This window comes from Danio aesculapii, chromosome 24 (genome assembly GCF_903798145.1).
Source record: "Danio aesculapii chromosome 24, fDanAes4.1, whole genome shotgun sequence".
Classification (NCBI taxonomy): domain Eukaryota; kingdom Metazoa; phylum Chordata; class Actinopteri; order Cypriniformes; family Danionidae; genus Danio; species Danio aesculapii.
In genome coordinates, this window is record NC_079458.1 from 10454402 (window position 1) to 10469768 (window position 15367).

The 15367-nt window shown below is 34.1% G+C and overlaps 1 protein-coding gene across 2 annotated transcripts in view; it reads right to left on the reverse strand.

The window, feature by feature from the left end:
* Positions 1-15367, reverse strand: part of cpne3 (copine III) — a 32759-nt gene that overhangs the window by 4596 nt on the left and 12796 nt on the right. For both annotated transcript variants that reach the window (XM_056450362.1, XM_056450363.1), the window contains exons 8-15: positions 11012-11110; positions 10841-10927; positions 10681-10740; positions 7800-7933; positions 6758-6812; positions 6628-6679; positions 3457-3590; positions 3146-3382 (exon numbers count right to left, since the gene is read on the reverse strand). In XM_056450362.1, coding sequence (XP_056306337.1) covers positions 3146-3382; positions 3457-3590; positions 6628-6679; positions 6758-6812; positions 7800-7933; positions 10681-10740; positions 10841-10927; positions 11012-11110 — 858 coding nt within the window. The remainder of the gene's footprint in view (positions 1-3145; positions 3383-3456; positions 3591-6627; positions 6680-6757; positions 6813-7799; positions 7934-10680; positions 10741-10840; positions 10928-11011; positions 11111-15367) is intronic.

Consider the following 15367-nt stretch of genomic DNA (forward strand, 5'->3'; position numbering starts at 1 on the left):
GGAAATACACCATAATTTACTGGCCGATTCTAGTAACTAGGAATTACCAATATTTAGGTCAATAAAGCATCTAAAATGAATCTACTGGCATAAATAACTAGTAACTACTAATTTGCCGATATTAGCAACTACGAATGCACTGATATGGAAATTTTGGCCAATGCAGATAACCAAATATTTGGAGAAAGATAAACGATATTTAGACCAATAAAGCATCTAAAGTGGATCAACTGGCAGAAATAACTCATAATTGTTAACTGACTGATATTTGGTAACTACAGATGCACTGATATGTAAATTTTGGCCTATACAGATAACCAAATATTTGGAGGAAGATAACCAATATTTAGCAATAAAGCATCTAAAGTGGATCAAATGGCAGAAATAATTCAGAATTATTAACTGACCGATATTGGTAACTACAGATGCACTGATATGTAAATTTTGGCCTATATAGATAACCAAATATTTGGAGGAAGATAAACAATATTTAGACCAATAAAGCATCTAAAGTGGATCAACTGGCAGAAATAACTCATAATTGTTAACTGACCGATGTTGGTAACTACAGATGCACTGATATGTAAATTTTGGCCTATACAGATAACCAAATATTTTGATCAAGATAACCAATATTTAGCAATAAAGCATCTAAAGTGGATCAAATGGCAGAAATAATTCAGAATTATTAACTGGCTGATATTGGTAACTTTGGATGCACTGATATGAAATTTACCAATACCGATAATCAAAGATTTGGAGAAAGATAAACGATATCTAGGAGAATAAAGCATCTATAGTGAAACACCTGTCAGAAACAACCCATAAATATTAACTGATCGATATTGACCGAACTACAGAAGCACTGATAAAGATATTTTGGCCAATACCTGATAACCGATATTAAAGCTAATGGCACAACTGAAGGGCATTGACTCGTAGAAATAACCCATAATTTATTTTCTTGATGTTCCAATACCAATAATATTTTTTAAAAAAGCATTTATCTGCCTATCCCGATTTGGCCGCTAAAATATCATGCATCATTATTAATAACCAGACAGCTGACTAAAGAAAAAACTCATTATCAGTATTTTCCAAAATATTTTCATTTCAACTGAATATTTCATTTCAAGTCATTCATCTTTGGAACAACTTGAGGGTGCGTAAATGCTCTTTTTGATTTTTGCGTGAACTCTCCCTTCGAGGAAAAAAAAATTCTAAATGTAAAACTGAACTGTGATCTGCTCTGCTCAGTGTATACTGGCATAAAGAACTGAGTAGGGCTGGGAACTCTTTCCATTCACTTTTCATTTTTCATTGTTTTTTAATTTGTAAATTGTTTTAGTTGAAAGTGTCTTATCATTTGGTAACTGAATAGTCATTTTTCCAAAATCTTCATCAAAAGCCTGGAAATGTAATGTTTAGACTTAAACACTAGCTTTTAAATATGTTTATTTCTTATGTATCAAAACAACTAGTCTATCACTGGTATTGATAAAACCAATGCTCCTATTATTTCTCAGTTTTTCCTTCAAAAATGCCATCAAAAGGGGTCCTATTATGCTTTTTCACTTTTTGCATGTTAGTCAGGGTGTAGTGTGTATATTAGGCCGTGTGAAAGATCTAAAAGTTTCCAATTGTCACAGTGCACTCCAAATGAAGATATTTAGTTTTTAAAAAAAACTATTTTTAAGAACTACAACCAACAGCTTGTTTGGACTACAAGTGCTTTTTTTGGGGTTTATGATGTCACAAATTCGGACCAAATCACTGGCTATGCAAATTCCAATGGATGAGGAAGGGGCAAAACAAAAAAGGGGCTAACCAATGATAACACACTTAGATTTTATTATTTTTTGAATCAAGTGCCAGGCTGGGGAGAAAGATATTGTACACTACTTGACACAAGTATTGTCACCTAGTCAAGTTTTAGGAACAACAAGTAATAAATTGACTTCTAGCTGATCAAGTTGTGATCAAGTTCTAGTTGATCAAGGAGTGGCTTATATGAAAGGTAAAGGCCTCTAGATTATGCTTATTTTACCAAAAAAAATATGATCATGCCTTGATTTTTATTTATTTAATTATGACAGTAAGGTCTGACTTTGCTTAGACAAAAGTCCTGTCACTAAACAGAAATAATGTCCAGTATAGAATATAAAGTCATGGTGCAGTGGAAAATGAATTAATATTGTGTATGACTCCTATGAGCTTGGAGGACTGCATCCATACATCTCTACAATGACTAAAATAATTTACTAATAAAGTCATCTGGAATGGCAAAAAAGCGTTCCTGCAGGACTCCCAGAGTTCATCAAGATTCTTTGGATTCATCTTAAATGCCTCCTCCTTCATCTTACCTCAATAATGTTCATGTCTGGTGACTGGGCTGGCCAATCCTGGAGCACCTTGACCTTCTTTGCTTTCAGGAAATTTGATGTGGAGGCTAAGATATGAGAGGGAGCGCTATCCTGCTGAAGACTTTGCCCTCTCCTGTGGTTTGTAATGTAATGGGCAGCACAAATGTCTTGATTCCTCAGGCTTGATTTAGTCATCCACTCTGCAGATCTCTCGCATGCCACCATACTGAATGTAACCCCAAACCATGATTTTTCCATGATTTCTGTCAGAATCTTGGGTCCATGTGAGGTCCAATAGGTTTTCTGCAGTAAAATCTACCTTCTGCCACTTTTCCAAATGATCAACTAGAAGTCAAGTAATTATTTGTTGCTCTTGCAAGTGGGATCGACGACTAGACTTTTGTCAGGTAGTGTAGTAATGAAAATGATGTGAAAAAATGTGTTTTGAAACACCAAGCATGAAAGCAAGTTCTAGTACGCCCCTTCAACAGAACCAGGGTATTGTAAAAGAGCATAATAGATACCCTTTAAAATAATATGCTCAATATACAGTACATTGGCATTCAAAAATCTGGGGTCGGTTACATTTGTTTTCTGTATTATTTTTAATCAAATTTCTTGAGACTTCTTTCTCACAAAAATCTTTAAAAATATAATTTAAAGACCCCAAACTTTTCAAACAGTAGTATAAATCCAAATAAAAATACCTGAGAGAGACAGAGGCCAAAAAGAAAGTGCCAAAGCAGGCAAAAAAAAAAGTGCACAAAACTCCTCAGACTCACGTTCTGGAACTTTCTAAATGGCACAAACTGCACGATGTCCCGTACGGCCGGTTCTCCAGTGATAGACTTTAATCGTCCATCATCTCCATCCAGAATCTCCATGTCTGTAAAGTCGGCTTTTCCTACACCGACAATGATGATGGACATGGGCAAGCGTGAGGCAGCGACTATGGCTCCGCGCGTCTGATCCATATCAGTGATCACTCCGTCTGTTATGATCAGCAGGACGAAGTATTGCTAAAACAGAAACAGGTGAAGTCAGAGACGTATCTAGCATAGGTGGATCATCATGCGTTTGGCCTCAATCTCACCGATGCCGTTTTCTGCTGTAACGCCTGCTGTGCGAAACAAGCCACATGGTTGATAATAGGAGCAAAGTTGGTAGGGCCGTAAAGTTTGACCTGGGGAAGGCACAACCTGTAGGCCTCAATCACACCTTCCACACCTATGGAAACATCAAAGCAACTTTCTGTTACATTTATTTATGCTTTTCCTTAAGCGAGTAACATTTGCATAGAAAGTGTGCATGTTTTAACCAAACCTTTGACTGGTATTTATTGTTACTATTATTATTTACCTGAGCAATAATACTGTAAATATATCATTTTTGTAATTTTTTCAATTCTGTTCACATTTTTTTTTTGCTGTGTATATACAAACACACACACACACACACACACACACACACACACACACACACACACACATATACAGTGCTCAGCATATATGAGTCCAGTTCATTTTCTTGCTTTCTCCACTTTCGAACCATCGATTCGTTAATGTGGAATTGTTTCGCAGCTGCTGTATTCCCATTTACAACCGCGTAACTAATAGCCTGTAGTTTGACTTGTGCCTCGTAAGCATGTGTCTTCACTGGTGCCATTTTTGGGGATCATTAGATAAACAAATGTTGTTGTGATTGTTTTATTGATGGCAGCATACAGAGTGTACATATTACATCCCATTTTTACAGATTTTGGAACTCAGTGCACACAAAGGCGCATCGGATTATCAGGTGCACGGCCAATTTTTTGACAAAATTTAAGGCTCTTAGGTGTACCTTATAGTGCGGAAAATACAGTAACATATCATTTTAGTCACCAAACATCTTCAGAAATAGAAAGATAACGCATGTAAATTCAAGCAAATTATTGCAAAAAATATACAAAACCCCAAAATTCCAACAAAATGTTGTGTTTATTTTCTCTATGATCTTTCCTCTGTTTAAAATTTTGTATTAATATACATTTTTTATATATTTACCATTTAGTTTTTTTGTTAGAACAGCTCAAGTGTGACTAATCTAATGTTTATAGACAAATATATATTATTGTAAAGCATCCAATAGAAAATATTAAACGCTAAAAATGTATTAGTACAATAAAAATGTACTAGTATTTTTTATAGTTTTATTTTATGAAGTATTATATTTAATTATTTATTTTCATACGTTTATATATTTGTTTATTAAAGTGTTGTTTTTCTTGGCAAGCTGCTTAAAATGTCTTTAAATAGGAATCTGTTTAATTGTTAATCAAGTTAATGAATGAGAGGTTAGGGGATGGGACTAACCATGGACAATATTTTACTGGTTACATCTAAATATTTAATTTGTCATACAATAATAATAATAATAATAATAATAATAATAATAATAATACATTTTATTTGTATAGCACTTTTCCTACATACATGCAACTCAAAGAGCTTCACAAACAACAAACAAGCATTGTAAAATAAACCCAATTAAAAAAATGTATAAACAAATAAAGCAAAATAAACAACAAATATATACTCATACAAAAAAGCATACATGTACATGCATATATACATATATCTAATATATCATATATCTATTTATATATATATAACTGAACTTCTCTGACCACATTTCTAGAACTGCTTGATCTTGCAGATTCGCACTCTACAACATCAGAAAGGTCCGACCCTTCCTATCTGAACATACAGCTCAACTCATTGTTCAAGCTCTTGTTCTCTCCAAACTGGACTATTGCAACTCTCTGCTAGCCGGGCTACCAGCTAGTTCTATCAAACCTCTTCAGCTGCTTCAGAACGCAGCAGCACGAGTGGTCTTTGATGAACCCAAAAGAGCACATGTCACTCCGCTACTCACCCGTTTGCACTGGCTGCCAGTTGCTGCCCGCATCAAATTCAAAGCTCTGACGTTTGCTTACAAAGTGACCGTTAGCTGTGCTCCTTCATATCTGCTCTCACTTCTGCAGATATATGTGCCCTCCAGAAACTTGCGTTCTGTGAATGAACGTCGCCTCGTTGTTCCATCCCAAAGAGGGAAGAAATCACTTTCCCGAACTCTCACATTCTGCCCAGTTGGTGGAATGAACTCCCTAACTATATCAGAACAGCAGAGTCACTTGCTGTCTTCAAGAAACGACTAAAAACGCAACTGTTTAGTCTCCACTTTCCTTCCTAATCTGCAACTGCCTCTCTGGCTATACCACTAACTGTGCCCTCTCTCTCTCTCTCTCTCTCTCTCAAAAAAAAAAAAAAAAAAAAAAATTTTTTTACTAATGCTTTGCTTTTTAGACTTTACACACCTGAAACTTGTCTATAGCGCTTGTTCACTGCTGCTCTTATAGTTGTGTAAATTGCTTCTTTGTCCTCATTTGTAAGTCGCTTTGGATAAAAGCGTCTGCTAAACGACTAAATGTAAATGTATATCTACACAATCAAACACGCAATAGTCCTTACATACGCATACATTCACACACTGTACATGCATACATACATACACCTACACAACATACATATATACATAAAATGCATACACTTATATTCATATGCAATTTTAAAAAGGTGCGTTTTAACACGCTTTTTAAAAATATGAAGGCTGGGGGATTCTTTCACTTTATTTGAGAAACAATTCCACATTTTTGGAGCATAGTGACTAACAGAGGTGCCGCCAGATCGCATCAGATTTACAGAGTGAAATTCTATAAGTCCAGCGCTAGAAGAGCTTATCAAAAGGTTTGGATTATATATTGATAAGCAGTCAGAAATGTAAGAAGGTGTCATGTTTTGTAGTGCCTTATATACTAATAAAAGAAAGAGATCTTCAAATCTGTCCTTTGGTGTAATTGGTGTAATTTGGTTGATCCAGTGTAATTCTATTAATGCTGGTGTAATATGTTCTCATTTCTTCAATTTCATTAAAACTCTGGCTGCTGCATTTTGTATCAGTTGCAACTTCCTTATAGAATCCTTAGGTAAACCAATATAAATAGCATTGCAGTAATAACAAAAGACCAATAAAAAAAGATTGAAATAAACCCGAATCTGAAATTAATCAGTTTTTGCATTCCCTGTGAATCAAACCCACAACCTTCTCACTGTTAGCGCTATGATCTAATATTTGAGCTAAAGGAACACTGTTAATACACATTATTTCTTGTCATATGCAGAAAGTGGGTGATGGTAGACCTGATAGAATTGTTGTAACATACCTGTGCAGAATGGATTTGCAGGATTGAAGTTGAGAGCAAACTCATGAGACACCTAGAAAAAAAAAAAAACATCAAACTGAGCATTCTGAGAGTTTAACGCAGTAAAAACAGCAGGTGCTGGTTTATTTACCTGCCATGAAGGTGGAACCTGAGCGCCAAATCCAAACGCCGGAAACATTTTGTCACTACAGCATATGAAAGAAAGCATGAGTCAAAAAATATTCAACTGTATAATAAAAAGACATGCATATAAACAGTATAATAATACAAAATACCAGTACAATGACCCTAACGCTAACATGCATGATTTCCTTTTACCATGGGCACTTCAAAATACCCTGAAAAAAGATCTATTATTTAAATCTTTGAAATGCCTTTCACTATTGAGATTTTCACAGTGGTTAATCTGGCCTACAAAATGCCCACGATTTTTTATGCATATTTTTCATTTAGTACTTGTTTACACTTTACAATAAAGCTCCATTTGTTAACATTAGTTAATTGAAGTAAACTGACTTTGAAAACCACTTGTAAAATATTTATTAATGGGGATGTTCATGTTTTAAGAACTCGTTAAACATTTGTAACTTGAGTTTTTTAAGTTCAGTTAGGTATTTTAAAACTAATATTAATATAATACCTTAAGTTGATGACTTTTTTATTGCAGCCAATGTTTACTAATGAGGCCTTGGTATCGGCATTTCATGTACGATACGAGTACGAATATTTTAACCAAGTATCGACCCGATACCCAATACTGGTATCGGTATCGGTGCATCCCTAGTTATAAGAACAAGTATTTAATATAAAGCAATAATATTTCATTTACAATCAAAAAAATTAGCAATATGATTTTTTAAATTAAAACTAATTACTAAAAAATACAGCGACGCTGATAAAAAGTATTATAAGATTGTTTAATTTGATCAATGAAACACTATATTTCACAATATTTCCCAAATAAAAACATAGGCTAATATCATTTAAAATATACATTCTATTAAAATAGGATTTATCGACAAAATATTCTTACATTAGATACAAACAGATTTAATTTCACCAGTTAAAGTATCCTTTTTTTAAGCGAATGTCAATACCGTTTCTTGTGATAAATGATTTAGCAATTAATAAAAGTGAAAAAATAATATAAAACTACTCATGTGCTTATGTACCTGTCATAGTCCTGGACCACAAGGCCGACTGACCAGATGGCTGACAAATATTCATTCACACCTTGAGGACTGATGTAATGTAAAGAATCAGGTGACCTGGGGTCTCCATTAGACCCTGTGAAGTCTATGCCCACCTTCAGGAGATAAAAACGACATGGATAACATAAGATCAATCATGAAGAAATATAATGCACCAACAATATAAAAAATCCACATAACACTTTTAAATTGTATCAGGCTTTTAATTTATACTGTGGTTTCAGCAGTATATAACTAGGAACATATACAGGAATCAGAGAGTGGATTTCAATACCTTTTTAAGACCTATTGTAAGATTCTTTCCATTCATTATATGACCTTTAACCACTTTAGGCTTCAACTGGTAACATTGGCGACATTTTAAGTTACAATATATTTACTAAATACTGATTGTAGGAAACTAATCCTAAACTAGAAGGCAGTTTTTATTTGTCATATAGCGATGATTTGATCCTGTACTAGTAGGAGGGGCTTCAGTTGCCATATTGACCGTAACACTTTTCCCCATTTAAGAAGATACAAGTGACATGTCTTGTGTATTCTAGAGTCTTTGGTTAAATCTAGCAGGATTTTATCGATTTCATGAACTACATAGCACCTCAATATTCACAGATTAAATTTATGCAAACTTTAGCATAGAACTATACATTGTACAATCAAAAATGATACAAAAAAATACCTTTTAAAATAGCATTAAGACCTTTTAAGTGCCTTAAATTTCTCTAAATGAGGGTATATGCACAGCTAGTGTTTTTTAGCCAATGATAAACTTCAGATGAAAGCTTAATGTAACTATTTTTAATTTCACAATGTTCCCTTTACAGAATCGATGTTGTAATGTAATTACAATACATTGATATAAATAGACTTATACATTCATTTAGTTGTTCAAGTGTAAAATGAGATGAAAGACCGTTTAACCGCTAGCGCTGATCAGCAGGCAAGCTCAGAAACTCCATGCAAAATACTGGGGTAAAATAAACTGTCATATTTTAAAAACATGGCAAGGGAAAATGGAATTTAATGCGCTTCTTGACTGGTCTGAGACCAACTTCATATCATATATCTATCAGGCAGTGAAGATCGCTGAATTTTAAAGAAATCAGACCTAAAACGAGGCAATTTTATAATGGAAAGACAGTTCACCAGAGGAGCTGCGGCTGGCTGGCTGAAATTAAGTCTCTGATCAACTTTGAATACTTTTTAAGACCCCTCAGACACCCTAATATAGATGTGATGAATAACTGATGATGTGCTGTTGAATCATTACAATAAAAACGCACATCTAAGGTGGCGATGCAGCAACAACTTGAAGCCGTTGTGCATTATTTTCGAATAATTCAATGAACAGGAGGCAATTATTCTGCTTATTATAGGGCTAACACACCTTAAAACACTTCAGATATTATATTTCAAGACTTCTGTCATGTTTTTGGCCTTAATTTATTACACATCCCATTCAAAACTTATTATTCAGATTTTTTTTTGACTGTTGTAGCTGCAAAATAACTTATTTCAAGAAGTAGTGATTTGCAATCAAACAAGTATTCTTGCACTTTTTATTCTACGTTCATTAGGAAACAACGAGTCTAAAAGTTTGTGGTTTTCTTTCCTAAAATATGTAGAATAAAATCTGTAAATAAAAGAGAATATCTGTATGAGTGCAGATAGATCACAAATTCTTGAAATAAGAAATTATATATATATATATATATATATATATATATATATATATATATATATATATATATATATATATATATATATATATGAATACATTTTCACAAGATGACTTGAATATCTGTATTTGGAAAGAATTGATCACTTTACATCGGTTGGGATGATTTTGTAGGGGAATGAATCCTGCATAAAATACAATAATCTACGAGCATAAATAAATATATAGAAAGAAATGTAAATCCAATACAGAAAAAGATACAAATAAAACAGTTTTATTGTTTTCTGAGGGGTCTTCATGTACAGTAATTGAATAATCAAATATTTTAAAAAAAATACTGCATAGTCTTTGTTGTATAAATAATTGAATGCAGTTGAAATTGAAACATTGTTAACTCTTTCACGTGTACAATCACACTGGTCTGATCAGCCTTGGCTGGTCCATGAAGCATACGATCACACCGGTGTGATTAGACCGTTCAGAGCACGTGTCATCAACTGCTAAAATTCAAATTTGACAACGTGCGCTGAGGCACAGAAAGAGCAGCGCAGCACTTGTCATTACCCGTCATATAACAAATAACCATATCATTACAGAAAAGAGCAAAAAGAAGCAAAATACGATATATACATACATCAGTGGCACTGGTGGGTCATGTGATAGACTTGACGCGCCGCCATAAGAATTTTAAAACGCAATGGATTCTAAGTAATGGTCACAAAAAAACTCTCGAAGGAGGGCAGGTGGAGTATTTAAAGTCATGCATGAAAGGGTTGAAGTTACAAACGTTACAATCTCTTATGCCTGAATGCTTAAAAAAATAGTCACAGGCCTCAAAAGCATATACAAATGATAAATTGTAATCCAGACTTAACATTGCATCTTCTGTGATGTGACTATTGCGAATGATCAAATTGCGATATCTATGCTGAAACGATATATTATGCAGCCCTACAAAGAACCATAAATTGAACTGTGAAATAGCTGAAATCATTAAGCGTAGTGATAAGGAACTGTACTTTAGCTGTGCATTTATCTGAAAACAACTGCACGCCTTACAATGTCCATCAGCCGATCAGAATCAAGCATTCATCAACCCTGTAATATAAATATACATAGATATACATAAATATACATAGAACACTAAATGAATGTAGAACTTACAGTGAAATTTATCTGGCAGCCTCCCATGATGTAGTCTAGAAAGGTGTACTCCCTAGTGATCTGAAATAGCAAACGCAAACACATCTATAAGTGTTCAACATTGGGTTTTTGTAGAATATTACAACCTCAATCAAACCAGTGTGTTTACGTGACACAATACCTGACAAACTTTCACACTCACGACTCCAGAGTTCTTATAACTCTTCTTCTTCTGTTTCTTCTTGCTGTTTATACACTCAAACTCCGCCTGTAGGACGCAGATTGGGTTTGTTTTTACATTTCAGACATTCAAAATGCACTGATGTTAAATGTGTGTTAACAAGAAGCTCACCGGAGCAGAGCGAGAAGCCGCCTCAAGGCGCTTCATGTTGGTCTCAAAAATCCCAATCAAATCATGAGATCCATCGTTGTCGTAATCATGACATTCCACCTAAAGTCAGACCATAAAATCGAGTATGAAGTGATGTGAGGTTTTGAATGACATTGAAAGGATTCAGAACATAGGGATGGGCGATATCTCATGGTTTTATGATTTATTGATAAAATCCTCCCTGTGGGATATATTGAAATATATTGAAATATAAGACGTGCATACCAAAATATATAAATTGCAATAGTTTGAAATAAATGAGAGCTTTAATATAAAAGTAACTTATATTAAAGGGATAGTTCACCCAAAAGTGAACATTTTCTCACCATTTATTCACACTTGTTCTAAATTTAAACGAGTTTCTAAGAGTAGACCACTTTATTTTTGTTTTCCTGATTATTCTTGATGTTTTCAGGTTGATAAAACTATGCCAGTGGAGCTAAGTGACAGTATTTTTTCATTTAGCATTTGTTTTGTATACTTCCTTCCAATTTATGATTTATTTTAAGCCACAATAAATCATGACTGTTTAATTTCGGAAGTTGTAGCAAGTGTTGGGGAAAGTTACTTTAGAAAGTAATGCTATACAATATTGACTTACTCCCCAAAAAAGTAACTTGTTTTGTTACTTTTTATGATAAGTAATGCATTAGGTTACTTTTGCTTTTTCTGACCTAGGTGAGGCTTGATCTCTTTCAAAACTTGCAGGGTTTTGTTAAATAGAAAAGCTCTGCAATTAACAACACACTGTATAACCATCATAACCTTAAAAAAAACACATAAAAAATGTAGAATAATAATATATTCGGAGAACTTCCTGACCCGAGCTATACATGACATACTGTGCATCTGGAAAGTGCTCATAGCGCTTCACTTTTATTCCAAAATGGATTAAATTCATGCATTTCCTCAAAATTCTACACACAATACCCCATAAAGACAATGTATAAAAAGATTTTTTGAAATAGTTGCAAATTTAATAAAAACAAAAAAATGAAAAATCACATGTACATAAGTGTTCACAGCCTTTGCTCAATACTTTGTTGATGCAGCTTTGGCAGTAATTACAGCCTCAAGTATTTTTGAATATGATGTCACTAGCTTGGCGCACCTGTCTTTGCAAATTTTTACCCATTTCTCTTTGCAGTTCCTCTCAAGCTCTATCAGGTTGGATAGGAAGCAACGGTGTACAGCCATTTTCAGATCTCTTCAGAGATGTTCAATAGAATTTAAGTCTGGGCTCTGGCTGGGCCACTCAAGGACATTCACAGAGTTGTTGTGAAGCCAATCCATTGATATTTTGCCAGTGTGCTTTGGGTCATTGTCCTGCTGGAAGATGAACTGTCACCCTAGTCTGAGGTCAAAAGCACTCTGAAGCAGTTTTTTGAAGCAGTCGTTCTCTCTATGCTGACTAATCTTCTAGTTCCTGCTTCTGAAAAACATCCCCACAGCATGATGCTGCCATCACCATGCTTCACTGTAGGGATGGTATTAGCCTGGTGATGAGCGCTGCCTGGTTTTCTCCAAACGTACCGCCTGGCATTCACTCCAAAGAGTTCAATTTGAGTCTCATCAGACCAGAGGATTTTGTTTCTTATGGTCTGAGAGACCTTTAGATAACTTTTGGCAAATTCCATGTGGGTAGAGGCTTCTGTCTAGCCACTTTACCATACAGGTCTGATTGGTGGATTGCTGCACAGATGGTTGTTCTTCTATAATGTTCTTCTCTCTACACAAAAGAACGCTGGAGCTCTGACAGAGTGACCATCAGGTTATTGATCACCTCCCTGTCTAAGGCCCTTCTCCCCCGATCACTCAGCTTAGATGGCCGGACAGCTCTAGAAAGAGTCCAGCTGGTTCCAAACATATTCCACTTACGGATGATAGAGGCCACTGTGCTCATTGGAACTTTCAGAGCATCAGAAAATTTTCTGTAACCTTCCCCAGGCCTTGTGCCTCGAAACAATCCTGTCTCTGAGGTCTACAGACAATTCCTTTGTCTTCATGCTTGGTTTGTGCTTTGACATGAACTGTCAACCCTGGGACCTTATATAGACATTTGTATGCCTTTTCAAATAATGTCCAATCAACTGAATTCACCACAGGTGAACTCCAATTAAGCTGCTGAAACATCTCAAGTATGATCAGTGGAAACAGAATGTACCTAAGCTCAATTTAGAGCTTCACGGCAAAGGCTGTGAATACTTATGTACATGTGATTATTCAGGGGTTTTTTTTGTAATAAATTTGCAACAATTTCAAAAAACTCTTTTTTCACATTGTCATTATGGGGTATTGTGTGTAGAATTTTGAGGAAATAAATTAATTTAATTTATTTTGGAATAAGGTTGTAACATAAAAAAAATGTGGAAAAGGTGAAGCGCTATGAATACTTTCTGGATGCACTGTATATACTATTTTGGATTTTTTTGTACTAATAAAAAGTAAAATCACTGTTCATTCAAATAGATCTCTTTTCCTTTTCTTCAATGCGCTCAAAATAATGAGAATATTTCCATCGCAAAAATGTAAGGCTCTGCACTCTTCCTTTCTGTCTGTTCCTGCGTTCTCTCATTGCATGCGGGATTTAACGTGACTAAGTTCGTTTTAATTTAAATTGATTTAAGCAATTTATTTTTTAAAGTTAATTAACTAAACTAAAATGTGACTTGCATTATATTTTTAAAAAAGTAACTCAAATATTACTACTTAATTTTTAAAAGTAATGCGTTACTTTACTCGTTACTTGTTACTCATTACTAAAGTAATATTATTACATATCTTTCATTACTTGTAATGCGCTACCTACAACACAGGATGTAGCAATGCTTTCTTTTCACTGAAACAATATGAAACATAAGTTGGTCATAATAACATAATTTAAACAACCGTATCACACATTGATTATCACAATATTAAGCATGCTATCTAATTTCTTTTATTAAATATCTATTTTATAGTAATGATTATATTGATTACAGTGATTAGCATTGCATTACAAATATACTTTATTCTTACAAAAATACCTATTAGGAGATCTTAGAAAACAACAATTTTGTGTTAATTTTATTCTTAAGTTTCAGTGATTTTACATTCTTTTTATGGTTGTTTTTACTACAGTAATGCATATGTGGAGTTTATGCTCTTACAGTATGAATGAAACTGATTTTACATTACGTGTGCTCTCAACACCCTATTGTTGGTTATCAAAATCCCTTTATTAAACAAAAAGAAAAGGATAAAACATATGGGTTATTGAATAATAAACTAATATTGTAATATAGCCCATCCATAAGAAAGAGAAAAAGAGAGGAGAGGGTCATGCAAAAAAAGAAAAAAGCCCACCAGATGAAGAACCATAGATGAGAACAGATCTACAGTTGTTTTAATTTTAAAGCCAGTAAGACACCAAAAAAAGCACAGCAAGCAGGCTAACTCTATAATGAATGCATGGATTCTAGATGTTAAGGGTGACCTGCCATCTCCACTGTCTACAGTTTATTAGGTTAGAGATAATGAAGAAGCCTGTAGCATCTGTGTTTTCTCTGAATCTTTTACCAGGACAGCGAGTCTTTCTGAGGAAACAGTGTCACTTTTAATATTACTGAAATGCAGAAATGAACAATATTACCAAGTCAGTTTTTGTTTATTATTACAGTTGAATGTATAATGAATATAATAGTGGTAGCCAAAATGATTCGACTGCAAATACTGACCTCTTTCAGCAGCACATCTCTCTGAAAGTGTTGTATTTCTATTTCAGCTTCATTTCGTCACTAATGTTATTTCGTGTCTTCTACAACACAATTATTTGAAGGAACATTATTGTGTGACACTGACAATGAAATATGCCTAACTTTTATTTTTTAGCAAGGAAAATGACCTAAATCTCCTTTTGTGTGAATTATAGTGGGATAGTATATACAGATATAGTTGCACACTGCTTTTGATGGCTCTATGCTGTGGTTTATAGAGAGCAGAATAATGACTCATGTGACTATTATTTAATTCAATGTATGGGTAATGTAATACAATCAATTCAATAAATAATTGAAACATATTACATATGCCAACCGTTCTAATAGTTTTGGCTACCACTGTGTATGTGGGTGTATATATACACATACACTTAAAGGCATAATTATTATGATTTAATTTTATCTTCCCAAGTGATATTTAACAGAGCATGGGCATTTTTACAATACTTCCTACAATATTTGTTATTCCAGAAAAAGTTATGTGATTCTTTTAGCAGTAATGTAATGAATAACAGCGATTTATTTTTTAAAAATAATTTAAAACAATATTATTAGCCGC